General features: G+C 41.1%; 1 protein-coding gene and 1 non-coding gene across 3 annotated transcripts in view; both read right to left on the reverse strand.

Annotated features, from left to right (window-relative positions):
- Positions 1–17095, reverse strand: part of PGGHG (protein-glucosylgalactosylhydroxylysine glucosidase) — a 42195-nt gene extending 25100 nt beyond the window's left edge. For both annotated transcript variants that reach the window (XM_089658102.1, XM_089658103.1), the window contains exons 1-8: positions 16969–17095; positions 13796–14066; positions 13028–13235; positions 10849–11278; positions 7055–7174; positions 5148–5279; positions 4947–5058; positions 1601–1673 (exon numbers count right to left, since the gene is read on the reverse strand). In XM_089658102.1, coding sequence (XP_089514228.1) covers positions 1601–1673; positions 4947–5058; positions 5148–5279; positions 7055–7174; positions 10849–11278; positions 13028–13235; positions 13796–14066; positions 16969–16986 — 1364 coding nt within the window. In that variant the 5' untranslated portion in view covers positions 16987–17095. The remainder of the gene's footprint in view (positions 1–1600; positions 1674–4946; positions 5059–5147; positions 5280–7054; positions 7175–10848; positions 11279–13027; positions 13236–13795; positions 14067–16968) is intronic.
- A 4982-nt stretch (positions 17096–22077) lies between these two features.
- On the reverse strand, positions 22078–22150 carry TRNAA-AGC (transfer RNA alanine (anticodon AGC)). Its single transcript has one exon. It is a non-coding gene; the product is annotated as a tRNA-Ala (tRNA).
- Between the last annotated feature and the right edge of the window lie 2930 nt (positions 22151–25080).

The following is a 25080-nucleotide window of genomic DNA, read 5'->3' on the forward strand; positions in this document are numbered from 1 at the left end:
ACGGTCCTGTCCACCTCTCCTAGAGTAACTGCCTGTCTCCTGGAATCTCCTCTATGCTCTTGAGACTGTGCTGGAGACACAACAAACCTTCTGGCAATGGCATGTATTGATGTGCCATCCTGGAGGAGTTGGACTGCTTGTGCAACCTTTGTAGGGTCCAGGTTTCGCCTTATGCTATTAGTAGTGACACTGAAACTTAGCCAAAACTAGTGAAAAATAGAAAAGATGAGTAAGGAAAAAATGTCACTGGCTTCCACCTGTAAAAACATTCCTGTTTTGGGGGTCATCTCATTGTTGCCCATCTAGTGCACCTGTTTATTTAATTAACACCAAAGCAGTTAAAACTGATTAACAACCCCATCTGTTACTTAACTGACCAGATCAATAGCCCAGGAGCTTAATTAACTTGATGCTATTCTCTGATTAAAAAGCATCCCTTTAATTGTTTTGAACAGTGTATATAGCTATGGAAATAATACACTGTTTATTTCAAAACACAATGTACCTGATATTTCCCTTTTAGACTGCAGCCTTACCAACCTGCTTACTTGCTGTCCAGCCATTTAACAATATTTGTGGCTATTGTCTTTCAGATAATACTCTAACTTCTAATGCAGGGAAAAATCTGCATATTCTCTTTAAATTTGCTGCCTGTCCAAGTCCTTGCATACTGTCCTGACACTAGACAGTTTCTGCCAAACACATACCTGAAGTCTAAATTTAGAATGTTTGAGAGTAATTAGGGATATTGGGTGGACATGTAGTTAACCTTCTGAACTGTTTTGCATTTTAAGCTTTCTAGACAATACAGTGTGGCAAAAACAAAAACACTGGCCAATTTGCGGGGAGTTGAGAGCTTTAGCCTTATATATTTATTTAGAAGAGAACACTTTCTGAGTGTTTAGATCTCTTGTGGCTGCTATATCTATGATTTAATTTTTAAGGCCTTTCAACACTGAATAAAAAAAAAAATCAGGTTTTGCGGCCAAAACTATCTAAAAACGTTAATTTCTAAAGTTCTAATGAATCAGATTGGAGTGCAGCTGCTGTATTTAAACAAAGCAATAATGCAAAATGAATGTGATGCCAAAATATGGTGTCACTGAAACTGTAAGTGAGAATCATAGTGTTCCATAACACAACATACAGCTTAAAGACATCTCATTAGTATGTAGTTAAAAGGATTGGTGGTTTTCCCAAGTCACTTTCAAAATCTCATTACAGGAGATCCCCTCTGTATAATCCCCTTGTATATATATATATATATATATTTTTTTTTTGCAATAGTACATATCGCCCGTGGTAATCTACAGCTTCCCATGGCTTTTCTTTACAATCCCCTATTAGCCTTTAAAATGTCCAGAATGGATTATTCTTAATTAAATAGTTCTAGAAGAATAACAGGTTTATTCAATAAGGCAATGTACATCTGCAAAGACCTGTATATCATTGTATCCATTCCTGCTTCACTATTTACTAATATTAATAATAAAGTAAATGAAAACATAGTTGGCGATTGTGCTTGGACTGGCCATTTCTCTCTACAGTACCTTATTAAATGAATTTACTGAAGGAAAGGAAAGAAAAGGAAAGAAAGTACCTGATCTGAGCAATAGCGTTTGTATAGGCAGAGTTATCAACACCCGTATGATATTCATCTGGAGGCATCACACCTATGCCAAGAAGGAGATAAATGTCACTGTAAAGCTGATGATTAGTCACTTACTTACACCTACAGAGGGTAATACCCATGTCCGTGCCCCCAGGTGCTAACTGGTGGGAGTTGCAACACTTTTATTCACTCTATTAGAAGAACAATTCAACTGAGGAATGGTGAGGCTTCAACTACTGCATACTTCCAGTGTGATGCAAAGACCTTAGGAACCCATATGATATTAATGAGAGCCACATTAGGTTTGTATAGAGGTGTGTGTGCAATGGATGATTAATGGGAGAAGGAACAACCCCTGTTGTCAGCAGCAGGAAGGTTTGCACAGGGGCTTTTCATATTCTAGGAGAAAGACAGAAAATCTGTTCTTTCATTTAAAGATGACCTGTGTTGGGAGAAAATTGGATACTGCCACTGGAGACACATTTCTGAAAATGTCAGTTAGTTGACTGTCTCTTATTTTTAATCATAAGTCAGACAGAAGTAAAAATTCCTGATCTACACTTTTCTTTTTCTTTGTTCTTCCATGGTACAGAAAGTATGAAAGCCACTGGATGAGCCCCTACCCATGCCATCCCCGTCCCCTTGTCCTTTCCCCTACCCCAAGGTTCCCAATTATCCTCTTTATCCTCTTTATTGTTTCCCCCACTACCCCCAAACCACCCCCTACCACCACCACTATAACCACCATAAACCCCTCACACCCCACCACCACTCCTGAACCCCTCCATTTGTTTTCTCCCTTCCTCTTTTTTATACCCATCTCTTCCATACTCAGTCCATCCCCATGCTTGACATTGTTTGTTATATCACCCGTAGCCTCACTAGAGCTCCAGCAACCAGTTCCAAGCCAGAGATGATTTCATCCACTACCTCAGATTAGTTGCATTCTCCATTTGGTTTCCCTCCTCAATAGAACAATAGCCTCTGCAAAGCTCCCATATGTGGCTGTGCCACATGTTCAAAATCTTTATGCCTGCTATACCTAGGAGATGGTACATTAGCGACACCCACACCAAAATCACACCACTATATAAATCTCCATGGCATATAATTCTTTCCAAACAGGTAAATAGTCTTTTACAGCTCCACCAGATTATTGCCTCTGAAATTTTATAGCAATGTACAGAATTTTACCACAAACCCTTTGAACTTTGTCAATATTACTACATTTATTTTGAGTATGAAATATTTATTTGTTTTAAATATTTCATTGTATACTAGCCCTGATGAAGGGGGTAGCTTTTTTCCCGAAACACGTTAGCTCCATTTGTACTCTGTGAATTGCATTGATGAATAAATACATTGTAAAGCCTGAAGTGTGACGTCCCAGCATATTGAGAGAGCCGCCTATCTCATCTACACTGGTTGGCATGGCTGTCAGCTAACCTAGATTTTCAAAATCTCTCAGTCGAAGCTCAATTCTCCTTAGCTGGGACCAGCACCATTTCTGTGTAATTATTAATGCATCTCCATGTTCATGCAGCATATTTTCCAAAACAACAAGCATGCTCGACGTTCAGATCAGCTGAATTCAAATATGATGCAAATAAAATGGGTGACACAGCACATTATTTAACCACTTGACATCTGGAAGATTTACCCCCCTTTGCGCTATAAATGAAAAAACACACTGGCATTTATATATATATATATATATATAAATATATATAATTTTTTTTTTCTGCTATAAAACATATCCAATAAAAAATATTTAAAAAATCTAATTTCTTCATAAATTTAGGCCAAAATTAATTCTACTACATATTCTTGGTAAAAAAAAAGAATGGCCCGTATTGGTTTAGTATCGCGACCTCTTGTCCTCGTGGCTTTTGGGGTGCTGATCTGTTGCACATGTTTTGGGCCTGTCCGGCTCTTGCTTCGTACTGGCAAGACCACTTGAATTTTTTTTTTTTTACAAAATTCTCCATTTGCCAATTCCATGTATACCAGAAGTTGGCCTTTTGGGTATTTTGAATGATTTTGTACCTCAAACTCAGCATAGAATATTAATACGTATGCTCCTGTTTTATGCTAGAAAACTTGTCTTGTTGAACTGGAAAAGTGTCACTCTGCTCTCTATACAAAGATTCTACTGAATGGTTAATCTTGACCTGCCTAAATACAAGCTGATCTACAAAGGTCGTGCCTGCCCTAAAAAGTTTACAAAAATCTGCCAACCCTGGCTGAACGTAACAGACTCTTTCTGGGGGGATATTCCACTATCACAGTCACTGTCGCATGGTTCTATAACCAGAGAGAGGTTTTTATTTTTTATTTTATAACGTCTACAAATGACGGTATATAAACTGGAATTTTTTTTTAATACTAGTAATGGCGGCGATCAGCGACTTATAGCGGGACTGCAATATTGCGGGGGACAGCTTGACATTGACAGTTTGTGGGAACCAGTGACACTAATACAGTGATCAGTGCTAAAAATATACAAATATACTGTCCCTGTATTAATGACACTGGCTGGGAATGGGGTAAACATCTAGAGCGATCAAAGAGTTAATTGTCTGCCTAGCCATGTTTTTGTACGTAGAGTGTACTGTTTTTACTAGACAATCTGCTAGATTTTATTCCCTGAATAAAATCTAGCAGATCGCCATTGGCATAACACAGCTCTGCCTTGTTTACATATGCAGAGCTGTGTTCTGTCAGTCTCTTCGGCAATTAACAGGTGCTCATCCATTAGCCAGCACCTGTTGATCAGCTTCTGCGGTGCTCTGGCAGCAGGTGAATGGTGGAAGTGCAAAATCACATTTATATATGTGATTTTGCACAGAACGTCTGCCTTGTAGCAGTAAATCTGCTACAGGGCAGACAGCAAGTGGTTAAACAGATTTGCTTTACAGTTTTTCATTAAACCTGTTCCACCTCTCTTTCATTACCATTGTGATATTTATTTTCCTCAAATTATACTTGGCACATCATGACATGTTCTTCTTCCATATGCAAGCCTACCTCACAACAGTGAACATGTCACAATCTCCTATAAAATTAGAACATATGTTTATTACGATGACTGGGGATTCAGCAAAGTTGATTTTAAGCTTACGTTAAAGGAATATAATGGTCCTGGTTGGTATTAGCTACCCTTGTACAGATCTGGGTCAGAAATGACACTAGTAATGACTAAAACAGCCCTTTAAACTTTAGAAGACGGTTGACTGTTGGAGCACATCAGAGCTATTTATTAATTTGTAAGCTCAGCCAAGTAGTACACAGTGACTTAGGTAGACATGCCACCATGCCTCATTTTAGATTCTACCTTTTATATGATAGTTTTGTTCCTCTTTACTCCATACCACTCTACTGCACCAATAGTCTGCAATTGAACTCACGACATCCCAGCCTCCACTCGAAACAAAAAAATCTAAATCCTGAAATAGACAAAAAGAGCTGTTACAGTGGAACTGAACTCAAAAAGTGAAGATCCTTAATATGTAAATTGACATTTCTCTTCACATACCTTTGTAATTTCATAGTATTGCTTAAATGCCATCATAACATCTCCATTGATGTGAATTTCTTGATCACCATAGATTTTCTCAGGACAAACTTCACATCCTGTTACAGCACTTTCCCAGGGGAACTTGGCACCCTACAATTTGAAGTTAAAAAATTATTTTTCTTTTAGCATGCAAACATTAACTAAATTAAAACTTTGGTTTAATTTATATGACTCGTGTATATGAATGTATGTCAACACTGTGCCATCTTTGCTCAGCAGCAGGAGAGTTTGGGTGGAAGATGTGAGGAAGGCTGAGATGCAGGAACTTGGGAGGGGCCTACCTACAGGCTGGGACCTGGAAAGGAGGATCATTCTGCCTCATTGGTCCCCGGATCTGTGGAGCCAGGAAAGGAGTCAACCCAGTAGAAGGCCTGAAGGCAGCCACAAACTCAACCAGCTCACAGACAAGAACTGAGTGAGTAACCATGTATCCCCTGAGCCAAACAAGGGGAGAGGGCATCCTGGTGGGAAACCTGACTAGCTCTACACCCAGGACTATTATGTTTAAAGTGGTGGCTTTGGTTCCCTTTGTTCAGGGATTCCTCCAGACAGCTGGGTAAAGAAGAGGATATATATGGGGTGGTACACCAAGAGAGGTGGGAAGGCTCTGCAAGAAGAGAATTTCCTATTGTAGACTTGTATACAGTTGCCAGGAAATTGTCCTCAGTTTACTGTTCCTTGGGCATCCCATACACCCCTTACCCCATCCAAGTTCAATACCCCTAATAAAACTTAAAAACCAAGCTTAAGGACTGTTTATTGCCTCCAGAATGCAAGTCTGTGGATAATGCGTGTTGCCTGACTGTGCAGGACTATAGGGGGACCCAAAACTTTAGCAACTCCTACAACGGTAGTGCTACAATTATACTAACTGTAAAAATCAATTCACCTGCTTTCTCATAATTTTATTCAGATGAATCATAGTTTGGCTTTTGAGCTGCTTTAACTGACAAAATGTGTGTGATTTACACACCTCTGCCTCATTACAAGGTTTAGTGGACCCTTTGGGGGTTATTTACTAAAACTGTAGAATGCAAAATCTACTGCAATTTTGCACAGAAACCAATCAACTTCCAGGTTTTATTATTAAAGATTAATTGAACAAGCTGACGTTAGAAGCTGATGGGCTACCATGCACAGCTGCACCACATTGTGAGTGCACCGGTTTTAGTAAATCTACCCCATTGTGTCACCAACAAGAGGTGCAAAACTCTGTCTAAGGTGCAACTCCAATATTTCTGAAGCATGAACAATGCAGATATTACACTGGGAGCACACTGGAGTGCAACACATGACTAACTATTTTTTTAAATGTTGTGTCCCTTTAACATTTGATTTTGGAATAAATAGAATTTTCTGAACAAAAACCACATATTTGAGAAAAAAATGTAATCTTGCGCCCTCTAATTTTGGAAAATGACTCCACTAGTTAAATAGAAAATTGAACGAAATTTCTTAAAATAAAAATTTTCACACAATATTCTACTAGTGTAATGGGCAGCTTTACGTGAGGGTGATGGTATTAGTAGTTTACACAAGAAAGAGAACACAAATTTGCTTCCAATGCATTTCACAAGAAGGGACAAACACTCGATTTCTGGCAAGAGCAACAGATATTTCTGTACTTGTCAAAAATGTTCTAAACCTGAAAAATTAAAATGAATGCAGCTATCACAGCTAAGGACTGGCAAGATATAATCAATTACATATTTGTTCTTGGGCTTAGATACACTTTAACTGTAGTAGATAAAATTCAGATCCCTGCTCTGCCATACAGGACTGTGAGAAAAAGTTGTGTAAGCTCAAGCTCATTTTATTTTCATATAAACAATGTAAAAAATCCACATAATATATATGGTACTCACTTTGTATCCTTGCTGTTCAGCATTCTGCATTGCTCCTGCCAGTGTCTGAATCCTGTATTTAAGTATATGACGGGCCATCTCTGGATAAAACAGCAGAATGTTCGGATACAGCCAAGTGTCCTTTTGCAGTGCAGACAAAATTGATATTTTAGCAAAAAACTTGGAAAACTATAAATTAATTTATACACAATGCTAAAGACAATTGTTAATCTAAAAACACTTTACAATGTGAAAGGTGACTTCTGATACTAAATTGTACAGTGTATGCAATTTCCATGATGAGCGCATAAAAATGTCAGGGCACCAAACTATACCTGTGAAAAAATCTGACAGTTCTAGGACTGGTTCACACTAGGAGTCACACAGGAATGAGCCCATGCATTTTGAATAGGCTAAATCTCACTGGACTGCAAGCGGATCACATGGTACTTCTGTACCATGCAATATGGTGTAGGCAAATGCACTACATTTGGGGTGTCATTAACTTACATTGATGTTGTCTTATCTCATGCCAAATATAGCAGCAAATATAGCATTTCTTTTCCCAGAGAGATTTAATGGGCTCAACGACAATCCATAAAACAGAGTTGATGACCAGTGTATATTTATAAATGTACTTTTCTGCAGCAACTAGTCCAACAGTTCTTTTCCATAGAGATGCATTTAATCTGTTCAGCGGCAGTTCATAAAAAAGAGGTACAGATAAGGCAGATGACAGGGTATTAAGAATATTCATGCAACCATCAGAAACCCTCAGAGGACTCACTTTCTCACAAGCACTCTGATTGGCCACTTTTAGGAGCCCCTTTGATCTTCTGGGTGACAGGTAATGCCTTTTGGGCTTGGACAGCTGTAGTCATAACTCTAATCAAAGTTGTCTAGATATTTCCTAAACTACATTCTTGTACTAATAATTAGATGTTACCCTTTGAAGAATACTATTTACCATACTTAATACACCTTTTCATGTTATTAGATAGTAGATGTTGACCAAGTCCTTTCAATTCTGACTGAGCTATCTGCATTTTATCACCCTTGCAAGTTTACAAATCATCTCTTTTGAAATGTAACAAGTTGGCCCCAAGAACCAAGGTGATATTGCATAAAATTAACATAGCAAAGAGTCCTTGGCTATGCTTTTGTTGTGTAAAATACATCTAGCTCAGTCCTATCCTGGCCTGCTCAATAACCTGAGAATACACCACATACAGTGTGTGTGTGTGTATATATATATATATATATATATATAATTACAATATCCCTACAATTGACACCTGCTGCAGAACACAACTGCAGTGCGTTTTGAATGCAGTGCAGGAAATGCATACACAACATAAGTTTCCGACACCATATTCTGCTGTGAACAGGAACCTATTTTACCTGAAACTGAGTTCTTTGCAATCCACTAAAACCAAATTTAAGAGATTAAATTACTGATTATTTCCAAAGCCTGTGCTTTCTTCATCATTATTATTTATTACAGTTACTTATGTGGTGCTATCAATTTACATATAAATTGTACATCCACATCAGTCCCTCACCATCAAGGAGCAAACAATCTAAGGTCCCCAACTCAAATTCATAAATACTCATACACAAATTTACCTACCAGCATGTCTGGAGTGTGGGAGGAAACCCACGCAAGCACAGGGAGAACATGCATACTCCAGGCAGGTGGTGCCATAGCTGGGATTTGAACCCTATGGCTGCCAGGCAGAAGTTGTAACCATTCAGCCACTGTGCTGCCCTTCCAACCACAATCAAACATCTGGGCAACTTTACACCCTGATGGTGGCTGTGAGAAAATTCTTTGTTCTAATTATTTGTGATACTTTGCTTTCCATACATGAGAAACAGCTAGGGGCTTTCAATGATTGTGTTTGGGAATGCATTTCCTGCATCACAAGCAGGGGTTCTCAAATCACCAGACTACAGATGAAATAAACTAGGACAAACTGTGTTCTATAGAAATGGTTAGATAAAAAACTGAAATACAGAGCAGGTAGGCTTTGCTTCTTCATTCATCTCAAAGTTTAAAGCATAACTCCAAAAAAAAGTTTTCTATTTTTGCAAACATCACAAGTCAAACAAGTAACCTTCAATGGTAATTATGCTGTGCGTGGATCTTTGCTCTGTGAAAATCCTAGCTTTGCTGACACCAAAAACTACAGAAAGCCACATGTTTTGTACAGTAAATGGATCCTCTCCCTTGTCTGTTCACAAAATACAGGATGCTCTGTAAATAGACAAGGAGAGATCCTTTTTTTTTTGCTGGCTCAATTTCTTTCCTTGTCCATTCACATAGTACCTTGTATTCTGTGAGCAGAATAGAAGGCATTTTGTGAATGGATGGTGGAGATTAAAGGGTAGGTGAATGACAGGATCCCTGTATTGTACAAGACCCACAGTTCTCAGTTGCAGTGCCAAAAAAAGAGCACTGCCTGTAGTTTCCGGCATCAGTGAAACTAGAATTTTTACAGTAAACAGCAGAGATCTATACTTGGAATAATCATTAGTGGTAATTTGTTTGACTTTTGCTGCTTCCAGGTCCTGAGCGTGGGCTGTTGTCATTGGCCAGGTGGGGATGGCATCATTCTTGCACATGCGCAGGAGTTCAGTCAAGTTCATTGCCGAACTTGTACAGTGAGCTGTACATGCATGGCTCACTGTACAGAGGCGGACAGACAGGTAAGTAGCTTTAATGTAGAATAGACAAAGCATGTCTCTTCTGCATTTTAAATCTGCTTATATTTTGCCTTGCATGGTTCCTTTTTCCTTCCTTATCACCATGCCCATGGAATATTTACTAATAGCATTTCCATTTTCAGAGATACCTTATTTAGACCCTGTTACATTATAACTGGGTTCCTGTACTTCTCTGAGCAATGTAGACAGATCATGGCTGGTGGGAGGGGCCACAGTGGTGCTGTATATAGCTTTCTGAAAACATAACAGTATCCTTCAGCCCTGATACAAGAAGTTTGCTGGCTCTTGGGAGGAAATATGTAAATATCAAAATTCCTTGATTGGTGAATGTGAGTCTGCAGAAGTGGGTGTTCCCAGACAGACTGTATTTGCATGGAGACTGCTTTAAGCAATGCCCACATGTGATACTGAGCCTCTATGATTGAAAGAACTGAAACCCAATAAATGAAAGGGGTGGGCAAGAGACATTCAGGCTATGGAATAAAGGGCTAGATAATGCTGGACGTTCTGCCAGAAAATGAGATGGGCCCTATCTGACTTGCTGCAGCTTCTAAAGCACACAGTAAGAATCTCAGTTGTACAGACTCCTCTCCACAGGACAGGAATCTGTACAACTGTGCATGACCGAAAGGAAAAGTTGGAGTTTAGCTCTAAGCAGTGCTAAATAAGGCTTAAGAGTGCATTCACAGCCACGAATGCTTCTGTACTCTGATCAGATGTGAAAACCCCAGCAGAGGTTTCTGCGATTAGCTGTGGGAGGCAGCTCCGTTGAAAGCAATGCTAATTGTGGCTACTCGCATGTCATTTTTCATGCAGCAATCACGGGCAGACTGCTGATCACTTGTATGTGATCACTAGCAAACAATCCAAGCTTTAGAAAACAAATGAGGTTCTGTTTGTGCTGCACCAAAAAGCCAAGCAGTTCTGAGTCTACTGGACACTTTTTTAACTGTCCTACGGCTGCTCAGCATCTGATCAAGAGTCAGGGGAAAATGATTTCCAAAGCTTGCCATGACTCCCGAATTACAGAGTTTTCCACATTTTTGAAGAAAGCATACAATGCCTGGTTATTTCATACCTAGACGTACCTGATCCCAGAAAACATGTCCCCAGTAATCTTCATTTCTTTGACCATTAGAGAGACCTCCAGGGCTAATTCCATTGAACATTTCATTACAGCCCAACGGTGGTAAGGAGCTCAGGAGATAATAAAGACAACCATAGACAGCCTGTCTGAGAGCCAGAGATGCTTCCATTTCTATCCAGCATCCCTCCCATAATTGTGTCCAGGAATCTTCATGTGAGGAGTACAGCCGATTCTCATCAACCAGAGTAAGACCCTCCGAATATTTCTTCTTCACCTCCTGTTCTGTCTCAGCTACCGCTGTCAGGAACATCCAAGACTTCTCCTGCTCAGAAGACATGACTAGACACTCCGGAACTGGGGTGCAGATCATATGGACAGACTTTAGTGGACAAGATTTAACCTCTGGTACCTTTGTGCTTCCATAGATGTACCTAAATAAAACAACCATATATAACTTTTAAATTACAATTAATTAGGTTTTCTTCACATAACTACTTTGAAGCATTTTCACACACAAAAAAGTATTTTATTTTTCCTAAGAAATTCATTCAAGACCATGTTGTAAAAATGAATACACCCCAATGAAAGTCTTAGGAGCAAAGCTAAATTTTAGACAACAATATCCTAAATAACAAGAATTCAACTACAGGTGAACTACTAATTCATTAAACAGGTGTCCAGCAGACAGTTGATTATAAAAGGGCGTTACTTAACAAAGAAAACCCCTTCCCATTCCATGCTGTCAGCAATGGCACCACATGGAAGAGAAATGTCACAAGGCCTGAGAAAGAAAATAATTTCTTTACACAAGAAAGGTGAAGACTACAAGAAGATCAGCAAAGCTTTACTTATCAGTCAAAATACTGCAGCAAAAGTGAAACAAAAATTTAACAAAGGTGGAACTGCAACCATCTCACAGAGATGTCCAGGCTGTCTATGGAAGTTACCACCTCGACAGGAGTGTCTTCTGATGAGAAGAGTGCAGGGGCAGACTGACAACTCATGGGGCCCCGGGGCAATAGGGGATCATGGGGCCCCTGTGTCCTTGCCCAAACTCAAAAAAGCCTACGAAAAAGGTACCAGGGGCATCTCATGGGGCCCCCTACTGACCCCGGGCCCTCGGGCAGTTTCCAAATGGTCAGTCCGCCCCTGGAAGGGTGGAAGAAAATCGCCATGCAAGCTCACTGCAGTTAACTAAATAAATAGGAAGCCAAACTGGATGATTGTTTCCCATGACATAATATGGCGTACAGTGCAGAGGAACAGCATGCATGGGTGTTGTTCACGAAGGAAGTCTCTCCTAAAGCCCGTACACAAGTATGTCTCCTGATCTGAACCCAATCGAACATCTATGGGGAATTCTGAAGAGACAAGTGAAGCATTACTCGCCATCCAACATCCAGGCTCTAGAAGAGGTCGTTCTTGAAGAATAGAAAAATATAGATGTTGCAATATGTCACCAACTTGTTCATTCCATGCCTAGAAGACTTGGTGCTGTCCTTACAAATCATGGAGGTCATACAAAATATTAGATGTAGTAGTTGATGTTGTGGGGTGTATTCATTTTTGCATCAACTACTTTGAGTAAAACTGAAGATTTTGTAATTTAAGTTATATTTAACTAACTTTCATGTAATGAGCTAAACAAATGTTCTATAAAACTCAGTTTTTTAAAAATTTGGGAAATTGTTCTTGTATTCATTGAGATATTGATTAAAATTTTGCTTTTCAAAAGGGATGTGATGTTATGCAGAGCACTGTGTATGTATATGTATAAATAACATTAAGAAACTGGTAGTTATTATTTGCAATTTGGTTTAAAAAAAAAGAAAAGGGCTGTTCAGTCTAAAATGCCCGTGCCTATTTTTTGTCCCATTCCAGGCCGTTTACGATACATTCCATGCCCTTTAGGCACATTTTATTTGTATTAGCATTTATGAATTGTGTATTGTATTGGTTCCCACATCAAAGAGAGCTGATTTTAGCTGGCCTTGCTGAAAAAATTATGTGGAAAGGATACATTGTATAAAGTCCCATTTAGGCACATTTAAAACTCATGCCAAGTGTATAGTTCAAAAATACTCTGTTGATCTCAGATTATTACATGAAATTAATCAATTACTCGACAGTCCCATATCTGCAAAAACATTTATCAAGATCAAGAACTTTGGTATACTCACTGAGCATTAAAGTAATCAGGACCTCTCTGAAGATCTAGATCTTCACTTACTGCCTTAAACTGTGTTTGAAGATTGACATTAACAGGACTGGAACCCCTTGTGATCTTTAAAGATATGATGTTGACCAAGAGATGTCTGTGGGAACGATGAGCAAAGATCTGTTGGGTAGCTGTAAATGAAGAGCACTGGATGGTATGGCTGAATGTACCTAAAAATTACCAAGAAAATATTGTGTGAAGAAATGCAGAGCAGTAATGGAGATACAGCAAAAGAAATGGTGTCCCTCTTGTGAAAGCCCAGATCTGCATAGGGTGGGTAGCTAGCCAGTCAAACAGTGCATAGGTAGGCTGCTAAGATAACTGGTCACTATTACAGGATACTCTGTTTCAGCTTAGATGCCATCTCTGCTACACAAGACACCATACAAATTCAGCTTTGAAGATTCTGCTCACTTCTAATTTATGTGACCACATATAAAGTGATTTAATCTATTTACCAATGGGTACACAAATAATAAAATACATACTGTATGTATGTCTAAGTCATGCTTCAGCCAAAAAATAAAAGTATTAAAAAACGGAACAAAAGTGGTCCAGATATGGAAGTGTACAGTATATGCTGTATTTTCCATTAGAAGCATGAATAAGGCAATTACATACATAAGATACAATGATATTGGCATAAATAGGCTAACCTGGTAATACCACCAACAGGACATACAAAGAAATAAACATCTTGTCTACATGGAAAAACTGAAACATTTGTTACCAGTTCTAATATTTAGAGAAAAGGTCTCTTCCATAATTTCTTCTTTACTAATGTCAAGCTGGACGTTGAGAGGACTTGGGACGTTTGCTCTGTGACAGTCACCTACTGACCCATTGTACACTCCATTCACATGCAGGACATCTCCGTAGACTCTTGTCCCCAGATATCCATTAGCCAGGGTTGCCATAAGACGAGAATCTGAAGGTAATGATTTGGTAGAGAATATCCAGGGACCTTCTTCCATGTTTAGTGATGTTATCTTGTTAGGAGACTCCAAAAAGATAAAAGGAAAAATGGTAGCCATTTATTATTACAGTCAAACAACATATTTCTTAAATATCAGTAGCTTATGTAGCACTCCCCTAGTTAGCTAGGGGGGGGGGTTAGCTGATTATTTTTTAGTTAGAAGGGCTGAGTAGCAACCTGGGCAATAGTCAGCTGGGTCAAATTTGGGTCAGGGCTGTGAGGCTCTGCAGATAAGTTCCTTGATACCTCCCCCTGCTCTTGGAGCAGATTCTAAAAGCAGTGGGCTGGGGTGAGGAGGGGATGATCTGTATACTCAAGGTACTCTGGCCAATCCCCAGGCAGGAGGCTTGGCATGGGACAAGAGCAGCCCTTAAGTATGACTGAGCCTGCTCAGCACCAGGAGAGTTCGAGCAGAAGATTTGAGGAAGCTGAGATGCAGGAGCCTGTGGGAAGGGGTCTACCTACAGACAGGGTGCTGGAAAGAAGACCACCTGTAGAGCCAGGAAAGTAGCCTGTAGAGCCAGGAAAGTAGCCAGCCCAGCAGAAGGCCTGAAGTCAGCCACTTACGTAAATCTGCTCGCAGGACTGAGACTGAGTGAGTAGTCCTACACCCCCTAGGCCAGTTAAGGGAAAAAGAGCACTTTGGTGGGAAACTTGATTAGCTCCCTACCCAGGACCATTTAATATAAAGTGGCAGGCACTGGATTTCTTTGCCCAGGGATTCCCTCAGGCACCTGGATAAGAAAAAGATTATCTGGGGTCTGTGGTGGTACACCAGGAGAGGATGGAGTGCTCTCCAAAAAGAGTTTTTGCTGTGTAAAGACTTGTACATAGTTGCTAAGGAGTTTTTCCTGGGTTTGCAGTTCCATTGGGCATCCCATACACCCCTTACCCTATCCAAGTTTAACACCCCTTAAAAAAACATGAAACCAAGCTCAAGTACTGTTTACTGACTCTGAATGCAAGTCTGTGGAATGTGCGTGTTGCCTGGCTGTGCAAGACTATAAGGGGACCCAAATCTTCAGCAACTCCTATGGGGGTAGTACTACACTTATAAGATGTTCAGACAGAAAATATTTGCCATAAATTTGGCTATAAGCAGGGTGGTCTGACCTGCCTCTGGACTACTCCTTCCTGTTATGTCTGCTGCCTACCTTTGTTACTGACTTCAACCTGGCCTCTTGACCAAGATTCTGCCTATTAATTCAGTACCTCATTGCCTGCATGTTGTCAACTTCTGCTCATCTCTGACCTTGATCCTCCTCATGATTTGGTTAAGTTCAAGTCTGCAGTTCCAGCTTCCTGCCACTTGCACCCTTCCATTGCTCTAGCAGTTCCTGTCTCTAACTCCAGGGGTGCTTGGATAGGAGTTATGCAAGAGGCCACCTTCATCATCTCAGGCTCCTACTGCGGGTACATGACAGTTCCCTTGTTGTGGCTCTGAGTATTCTGAGATAGGGGAAGACTGGGAGCACCTCACTTTGATCTGAGCTGGGTCCTATTATAATGAGGGAGGTCAGAGAAAGTGCTATCTGTAGCATCATATATGCACTTTAAGAACTGTTGAATGCGGCACTGTACCAAGCCAGAAATCAGACCACTGAAGGTAACCTATATTAGAATGACTTCTTGATTTGACATTAGATTGCCTTCCGTGCCCAAAGTGTACAGTAACCCCAACAATAAATGTATCATATTTGCTTCCTTTTAGTGAGTTAAAGTGATTCTACAGGTACAAAAAAAAAACAAAACAAATATTTTCTGCTCTATTGGTTTTGAAAAGAGCAACCCGATCCTCCTCTTCTTTGGTCCCCTGTTGCCACTCCTGGCTCCTCCTCTGCGGTAAGTGCCCCCATAGGAGCCATGTGCTTACTGGCACATTATAGTAGACTTACCTCTAAAATGGAGCCCTCCAGCACTGCATTGTCACTCTTTGCAGTCTACTTTCTGGGTTCATGCTCTTGAATGGCTGAGCTGCAATTATGTCACTGCAGGGGAGACATAATCATGGCTCAACGCTCTTCATTCACAGCACACTCAGCATTGCCCTGAATGCAGAACGTCACTGTGTATAAGCAGTGACGTCATCAACCACAGTCAATGTGAACATTTCCTAAATGGCACACGTTTTGGAGATATTCACTGTACCTACATGTAAAACTATAGATGATTAGATTTTTTTCTCCTTCCAACATGGTGGAAGGAAAGAAAATCACTTGATCTCTCCCATCAGCCCAGTCAGGGTTGATGGGGGAATGCCTCTGGCAATGCCTTCCCAGCTGGTAGAATACAATGATTACTGCAAGTGGCAGTGATCGCATATAGAAAAATCCAACAGGCTCTGGTTGTGCCCAAGACGATCGATTAATTGATTTGAGTAGATTTTTTTCTCCTTCCAGCACACTGGAAGGAAGGAAAATCACTTGATCCCCCCATCAGCCCAGTCAGTGTTGATGGGGGAATGCCTCTGGCAGTGCTTTTGTGTTCTGCTGGTGGGGGGATGCGATAAGCCTTCCCAGCTGGTAGAGCACAATGATTACTGCGAATGGTAATAGCTGCTGGCAGTGATCGCATATAGAAAAATCCGACAGGCTCTGGTTGTGCCCAAGACGATCGATTAATTGATTTGAGTAGATTTTTTTCTCCTGTAGGAACCAGCACTCCTGTTTTCCTAGTCCCAGCAATTTTCCATGTCAAGGATAGCTGTAAAATGCTGTCTGTGTTGTAGTATACGAGACTGTCCTATAGCTGTGCTTGTTCTTCTTTCACTGTCTGCTCTCTTCCACTTTTATATCTCCTGTTTATAAATTCTGTCCTCCTCCCTCCAATACAAGCAAAGCTGAAGATTTCCCCTGGATGGCTCTTGTCCCCCCACCTCTAATCATCTGATTGTGTGCTGTGCCTTGTGATCTGCAGACATTACTCACCAGCCCTCTGTGCAGCATGGAACGTCTCCTGTGTGGCAGCCTCAGGGAACAGGAAGGAAATCTTTTTTTTCTTTTACTCAGAAGTTTGAGGAAAGGAACTTGCAGCAATCCATTGTATACACATTGATATCTAGCAGAAGAGACAATCAGCCAGAAATGTTTCAAATTAATCTGAAGATTTTCTCTTGTTTGGGAAATATGACATTAGATTAAAAATCAGAATCAAATGTTTATTTTGGATTAAGTGGATTATTAATTTTAGATAATAAAATGACTGACCAGGAGGAGTCGCTATTTCACTTAATATTGATTAACTTTGGTGCAAAAAAAGCAAATTCTGAGATCTGGAAAAACTTTATGGACTAGCATTAGCCCCCTGAGTAGCAATCCATGGTAGATTTTAGTTTAATAAAGTTTTTATTGAGTCAAACAGTAGTATACATGAACATCGACACCAGAGGTTTGCCCCTCGTTTTTCGTACAATCTGCACATAACAGCAAATGGCAATAACATGGGCATTCCCAAGACCAAAATCTCTAGAATTGTTCAGTATACAGTATAAAACATCTCCCATACAACCAACAGTACAATACGAGTCTCCAGTGTCTAAAGAGGTGTATATAGAGATGTACACAAAATTCCTTTTAGACATTTCAAAATATAATTTCAAAATATCAGTAAGAATAACATTAAAAAAAGAAAAGACAAAGAACATCACAACTGGCATACCAGCTGAGTGCTAAAAAAAGAAAAGAAAAGATGTTACCATTGAATAAAGGAGGAAAAGCAGTAAGGAGACAGCAGGAAAGCTGAGAAAAGAAAGAGGGAAAGGAGGGAGAGAGAGAGGGGGAGAGAGAGAGAGCGGGGGGAGAGAGAGGGGGGAGAGAGAGGGGGGAGGGGGAGAGAGAGGGGGGAGAGAGAGAGGGGAAGAGAGAGGGAGAGGGGGAGGGAAGAGAGAAGGGGGGAAGAGGGAGAGAGGGGGGAGGGAGAGAGAGAGGGAGAGAGAGGGGGGGAGAGAGATGGGAGAGAGGAGAGGGAGAGGGAGAAGAGGGGGGAGGGGAGAGAGAGGGAAGAGAGAGGGGGAAGAGAGAGAGGGGGAGGGGAGAGAGAGAGAGGGAAGAGAGGGGGGAGGGGAGAGAGGGAAGACAGAGAGGGGGAGAGAGGGAGAGAGAGGGGGGAAGAGGAAGGGTAGGAGAAAGGGAAAATGAAAAGGTGAATAGGAGAAAGACACAAGGAGGGGGAGAAGGGAAAAAGAATGGGAAGCAGGGAAGAAAAGAAATGTGCACGTGGGCTGACAGGAGGACCCAAAAAGTCCCCTCCAGGAAACGACAATCAGCTCAATTCTCATGGTACACTGTGGGGCCCTCCACCCTGTACCATCTCTAACAAAAGTATAGGTAGATACTCGGCTCCTCAATGTCTCCCCAAAGCGTTAGCGTACTCAGCTGTGGCCTCAAAGTCCATCCAGCAAGCCCAAGTCGCACAGTATTTCAACATGCTCTCTTTTGATATAGCAATAAGCTCTTCCAATTTGGACACACGAGTCACTTTCAGGAACCAGTCTTTCATAGATGGGACCATCGACTGTTTCCAGTAGACAGGAATGCATTGTCATCCATTAATTAGATGCATAGATAGAGATTTCCTATAAGACCCCTTCAAGTCTGAAGAGTGGTTCAACAAGAATTGCAGGGGGGTAAACTCCAGAAGTAAGAGTCCTCATGCAGATGGTCAAGCTCGAGCAACAGCGAGTATATGGAAATATGAAATAAGGTGGCGGCGTGGAGAAGAAAGCAAGCATAGGTCTTCCAAGGGGGTAGTAGACCTCTGAACTGCCTCCCATCGAGAGGTATGAGTTAAAAAACTAATGTATCTGGAAAATTACGACCACGACGGGAGGTCTCCTTCAGCTGACCACGAAGAGAGAAGCTGTTGTGATGCAGACCTTCCCTTGACAAAAAATTCACCCGCTCTGGGTCTCCCTTGGAACCCACACTGTTGTTGAAACTTTGGGCACAAGCCTGGCAAGAACGAGGGATTTTGAAAAATAGAAGTCATTGGTCCCGGGACGGGGGACACCATAGATGTGCCCATGGTGGATTTTAGAGGGTGTTTGACAGGTGGTGAGAAGTTTTTAGGTCACCTCCTCACTGTCTGTTTTAACCCCTAAAAGCCTGCACCATCACATGGTTGTGCAACAGTTGCAGTGTGGTCCCGTTCAGTTGAATGGATTGTACTCAGAGGGCCATACTGCCCACCAGATGTGACAGGAGATAAACAAACAGGGAGGGAATGCCATAGAATGGACTTTATAGGCACTGTTGCAGGGCCTATAAAGTCAATTTTATGGCCTTCCCTCCCTGTTTGTTTATTTCAATAACTTTATTATGTTGTGGCACTTGGAAGCTTTGTATATATCCTCACAGTCACCACTCTGTGTTGGATACTGTCATTTTTCAGATCTGACAGGAGGTTTCATTCTAGCCAAGGCCTCTTCAAAGGCAGCTGGATAAGGGGTGCACATGTGATGTCACAAAAATGATCCAGCTCCACCACTCAACGCAACCCATTCAAGTTAATGGGGTTTCACTGCAACTGCTAATGGAGCAGTATATACAGGGTTAAAACAGGTGATGAGAAGGTGACATATTGCCTCCTCACTGCATGTCAAATGCCTCTGAAAAGCTATCCACTGCAGATCGCATTTCTGAGGTGTGGCAATAGCAGCCAAATGTCTAAACATAGCCTTAGGCCTAATTCACACTGGCTTTGAAAGCAGGCGTTTGAGGGGTGTTTTTAACGCTCCTTAAACGCCTATGCAAATGATACTATGGGCAGCACACAGTGCTGTTCACATTATCAAAACATGAAGCATTTGCATTGTGTTGCTTCAAAATTGAAGCCTCATGTCCAGTCAGGAGGAGTTTGAAGCCTTTCAACGCCTCCCGTTCAAGTCTACAGTGATGCTCCTCAAACGCAATGGCAAGCATTTGCTGCACGGTTGTGGAGCGTTAATAACATTACAGTTTATTTAGTTTGTGATGTGATTTTAATGCTTTTCAAATGCTTATAAAACACTTCAAAACTGCACATAGGGCATTTGAGGAGTGTTTTTAACTTGTTATTACGACTGTTATCGCAATGGAGGTGTCATTGGGTAACACAATGTAACACTGTATTGATACATTGTATTTATTATTTCATTGCCATGTAAATCAAAGGGGTGACTGTTGATCTGCACATAAAAAAAAAATCAAATTTGTATTCCTATTTCCCCTTATTAACCCTTAGTTAATCCTAATCAGCCCTAATTAACTCCTTCTTCACCTTCTTCTTTTAGCTATTATTTTTCTGTTGATTTTTCCCTGTTAATATTTTAACTTTTTTCACTTGTTTTGTTATTCTTTTTTCAGTGTTGCATCAAAAATGTGCAAAATAAACAAAAAGCCCCCTACAAATAAGTTTGTCATGCTTTGTACTAGAAGCATTGTTTTAGTGTCATTGTAAAAGGGCAAATTGTAGAATAAAATGTATACTTATGGCCACAGTAAAAATGCTTATTTTAGGCCTTGTGCACACCTTATTATGTAAAATTCAATGTATTTCCCTACCTGGAAGCCACAGGTGCTGTGTGCAGATGCCCATAGAAATCAATGGCTGTATGCAGCTTTACACTGATACTCCTTGATTTTAACATCTTTTTGTCTATAAATGTATAAATTGTATAGACAGAAAAATTTTTTCGAAGACAATATTGCCAGAAAAAAGTGTATCCCCCTCACAACCCTCAAAACAGAAAAAATTGCATATATTACTACGGCATCTCAAGTTATAAAAGGTATCACCAAATATGCAGGCCATAGCATAAATATAAAAATGAGTCTGTAATAAGTAGAAGAGCTGAAGGTAGGAGAGCTGAAGTGGTATAATGCTAATTGCCTGGCTTTGTCTGGCTCCAAAATATACATATATGTCAGAAAATAGTCAGACTCCATTAACGTTGTACTTGTCCTGGTTCTGCTGCTCAGAAAGCATTAATTCCAAAGCATTCACATGACAGCCAGGCTACTGGCAGTTTTAGGAGAGGTCAGTAATGGCAGCTTATGCAGTATACTTGTCTCATGTCTTTCTTGCTGCCAATATTTGAAGGGAACTGTAATTGTCCACCAGATGTCACTGTGCTACATTTCATTGATTGTCCACCAGATGTCACTGTGCTACACTTCAATTATTGTCCACTAGGTGTCTCTGTGCTACACTTCACTGATTGTCCACTAGGTGTCTCTGTGCTACAATTGACAGATTGTTCACTAGGTGTGTTTGTGCTACACTTCACTGATTGTCCATTAGGTGTCTCTGTGCTACACTTCACTGAATGTCCACTAGGTGTCTCTGTGCTACACTTCACTGAATGTCCACTAGATGTCTCTGTGGTACACTTCACTGATTGGCCACTAGGTGTCTCTGTGCTACACTTCATTGAGTGTCCACTAGGTGTCTCTGTGCTACACTTCACTGAATGTCTACTAGGTGTCTCTGTGCTACACTTCACTGATTGTCCACTAGGTGTCTCTGTGTTACACTTCACTGATTGTCCACTAGGTGTCTCTGCAGACGTAAAACGTTAAACGTATTTCACATCAAATACAATGCAGTATATAAATATGTGCACACGATTTACTAAATGCATACATTGGATAGAGTACATTTTTCACACCTGAAGTCAGTTACTATGTCACAAGATTTGTGAAGAAAAATGTCAACTTGTAAGGCACCAAAGGATTAACTGAGTAGAAATATGACAAATGCTGACCAAGGGAGAAATGACTTATGTGCAGAGCTGGACTCGTATGAAAACATTGTAATCAGCTCGTTCCAACTTACTAATAGAAGAAACAAATAAAATTCACTCATATTCAAAAGATATGAATTACTCATATTCAAGTAAATATTTCTGTGGAAGGATGGCTTTTGCATTGGTGAAGATTATTCTGATACATGCTTAAATCTATTTATTATATAGAGACATCTAATTATGTTGGTGTTGTTGGCGAACAGAAATTAAAATAGTAAGCCCTAAAATAGAAAATAAAACGTGAGAAAAGACTTGGAGAATGCGGGCATCGATCCCGCTACCTCTCGCATGCTAAGCGAGCGCTCTACCATTTGAGCTAATTCCCCCTCCTTGTAGTAGGTTGAAGATACATTCTACAAGTGCCTATTATTACAGTGAATGTCAATTGTATGAAAAGTCAGTCTTTTGTAGCAGGTAGGGTTTGAGTCAGCCTTAGCCGATAATTGGGCCTTTTCTAGCATGCCTATCAATGCGAGATAGCTGTGTTCACTCTAATAAATCATTAGAGGAGGGTTAAAGTCAGGGTTACAGGGAGGGAAGAATGACCCCCCATCCTACACACTATAGGAGCTGTGCTATGCCATGTCTGCAGAGATACAACCAGTGCCACAATGACACCACCAGAAATCGTCTGCAAATACAAAGAATAGCCAGATACTTGTCCACAACTACAATCAGTACCATACTGACACCACCAGAAATGTCAGTAGATGCAATCAGTACCATACTGACACTATCAGAACCATGTCTACAAATACAATCAGTACCATAATGACACCAGCAGAAACATGTCAGTAGATGCAATCAGTACCATACTGACACTATCAGAACCATGTCTACAAATACAATCAGTACCATAATGACACCAGCAGAAACATGTCAGCAGATACAATCAGCACTATACTGACACCACCATAAACATATCTGTAGATACAATCAGTATAATACTGACACCATGGTGGGTGTTTGTGGGGGATGTTGATGATGGGATATTCACAGAGTTGGTATTGATTACAGTGTTGAAGTTGGTGTTGATTACAGTGCAGTCCCCCTTACATTACAGTGCACATAGCAATCACAGCCCACCCATCACAGTGCCCCTTGCAGTTATACCCCCTTTTCTTTCCAATCTGAGTGCCCCCTTTTACTCTCTGCCTCCCCTGCACAGTCCTACCTTCAGCAAAGAGACATCCCCATATATTCATCAAAGAGACATCCCAATCCAGCAAAGAGACAGCCCAATCCAGCAAAAAGACTTCCATATATGGCACAGAGACATCCCTATATAGCAAAGAGACATCCCAATCCAGCAGAGAGACATCCCCACATAGCAAACAGACATCCGAATCCAGCAAAGAGACATCCATATATAGCAAAGAGATATCTCCATATAGCAAAGGGACATCCCAATCTAGCAAAGAGAAATCACCATCCAGCAAAGAGACATCCCAATTCACAAAAGAGACAGCTCAATCCAGCAAAGAAACAATCCCATATAGCAAAGAGACAGCTCAATCTACCATAGAGACAGTAACGTTCAGCTAAGAGACATCCTGCCTCACTACCTGCCCCCTAAATCCTGTCCCCTCAGAACTACTATGGTCACTCTCTTCTTCCATCCTATGCTCCCTCACTCACATCTTCAATCTCTCCCTCTCTAACAGTGCCTTCCCCTCTAAAGTATGCACACATCACTCCCATACTTAAAAAGCCCTCCCTGGACCCCACCGACCTGAACAACTTAAGACCCATCTCCCTGCTGCCATTTACCTAGAACTCTTAGTCTACAAGCGCCTGGGCTCCGACCTCACCGATAACAACCTTCTTGACCCTTTACAGTCTGGCTTTCACTCACAACACTCCACTGAAACTGCCCTACTAAAGCTCACTAATGATTTACTAACAGCTAAAACCAATGGCCACTACTCCGTACTCTTACTACTTGACCTCTGTGCGGCCTTTGATACTGTTGACCATCCCCTCCTCCTCAAAAAACTCCACTCTCTTGGCCTCCAAGACTCTGCTCTCTCCTGGTTCTCCACCTACCTATCGCAGAGCTCCTTCAGCATCACCTACAACTCTGGTTCCTCCTCTCCACTCCCTCTTTCTCTAGGGGTCCCTCAAGGTTCTGTCCTTGGACCCCTACTCTTCTCCATCTACACCTCCTCCCTTGGTCACTTGATAAACGCCCATGGCTTTAAGTACCATCTCTATGCTGATGACACACAGATAAATCTTTCTACTCATCACCTCACCTCACCCCTTCAGTCTCCTCTCGCATTACTAACCTACTAATTGACATATCGGCATGGATGTCACTCCACTTCCTCAAACTCAGTCTTTCCAAAACTGAGCTCATACTATTCCCTCCAGCCCATGCCCCCTCCCCTGACTTCTCCATCAAGATAAACATCACAACCATCAGTCCCTCCCCTCATGCCAGGGTGCTAGGCGTAATCCTAGACTCTCATCTGTCCTTTCAGCCCCAAATCCAATCGCTGTCCAAATCTTGTAGACTTCTCCCCCGCAACATCTCCAAGATACGCCCGTTCTTAACCTCTGAAACTACTAAGCAACTTATTCGCTCCCTGGTTATATCTCGCCGTGACTATTGTAACTCCCTCCTCATTGGCCTGCCTCATCGCAGGCTATTCCCTCTTCAGTCTATCATGAATGCTGCTGCCAGACTCATCCACCTTACTAACCGTTCCATATCTGCCACCCCTCTCTGCCAATCCCTCCACTGGCTTCCCATTGCCCAACGGATAAAATTCAAAACATTAACAATAACGTATAAAACCATTTATAACTCTGTCCCAAATTACATCACCAATCTTGTCTCCAAATATCACCTAAACCATACTCTCAGCTCCTCACACGAACTCCTGCTTTCTAGCTCCATTGTCTCCTCCTCCCATGCTCGTCTCCAGAGCTTCCGCCATCCTTTGGAACTCTCTACCCCAATTTATCAGACTATTGTAAACTCTGCTCACTTTTAGGTGATCTCTGAAAACCTATCTCTTCAGGGAAGACTATCCTGCCCTCAGCTAATAATGGAATCTTCTACTCCTCCTACCAGTCCATCCCCCATAATTACTACCTTTTGTATCATTAGCCATTCCCTCTTAGATTGTAAGCTCCAAGGAGCAGGGCCTTCCTAACCCTCTTGTATTGAACTGTATTGTTGCTGTATTGTCTCCCGTTATATTGTAAAGCGCTGAGCAAACTGTTGGCACTATATAAATCCTGTATAATA

The sequence above is a fragment of the Staurois parvus genome, unplaced genomic scaffold (assembly GCF_062004578.1).
Source record: "Staurois parvus isolate SC_StPar_1 unplaced genomic scaffold, SC_StPar_1.0 ptg001051l, whole genome shotgun sequence".
In the NCBI taxonomy this organism is placed as follows: Eukaryota; Metazoa; Chordata; class Amphibia; order Anura; family Ranidae; genus Staurois; species Staurois parvus.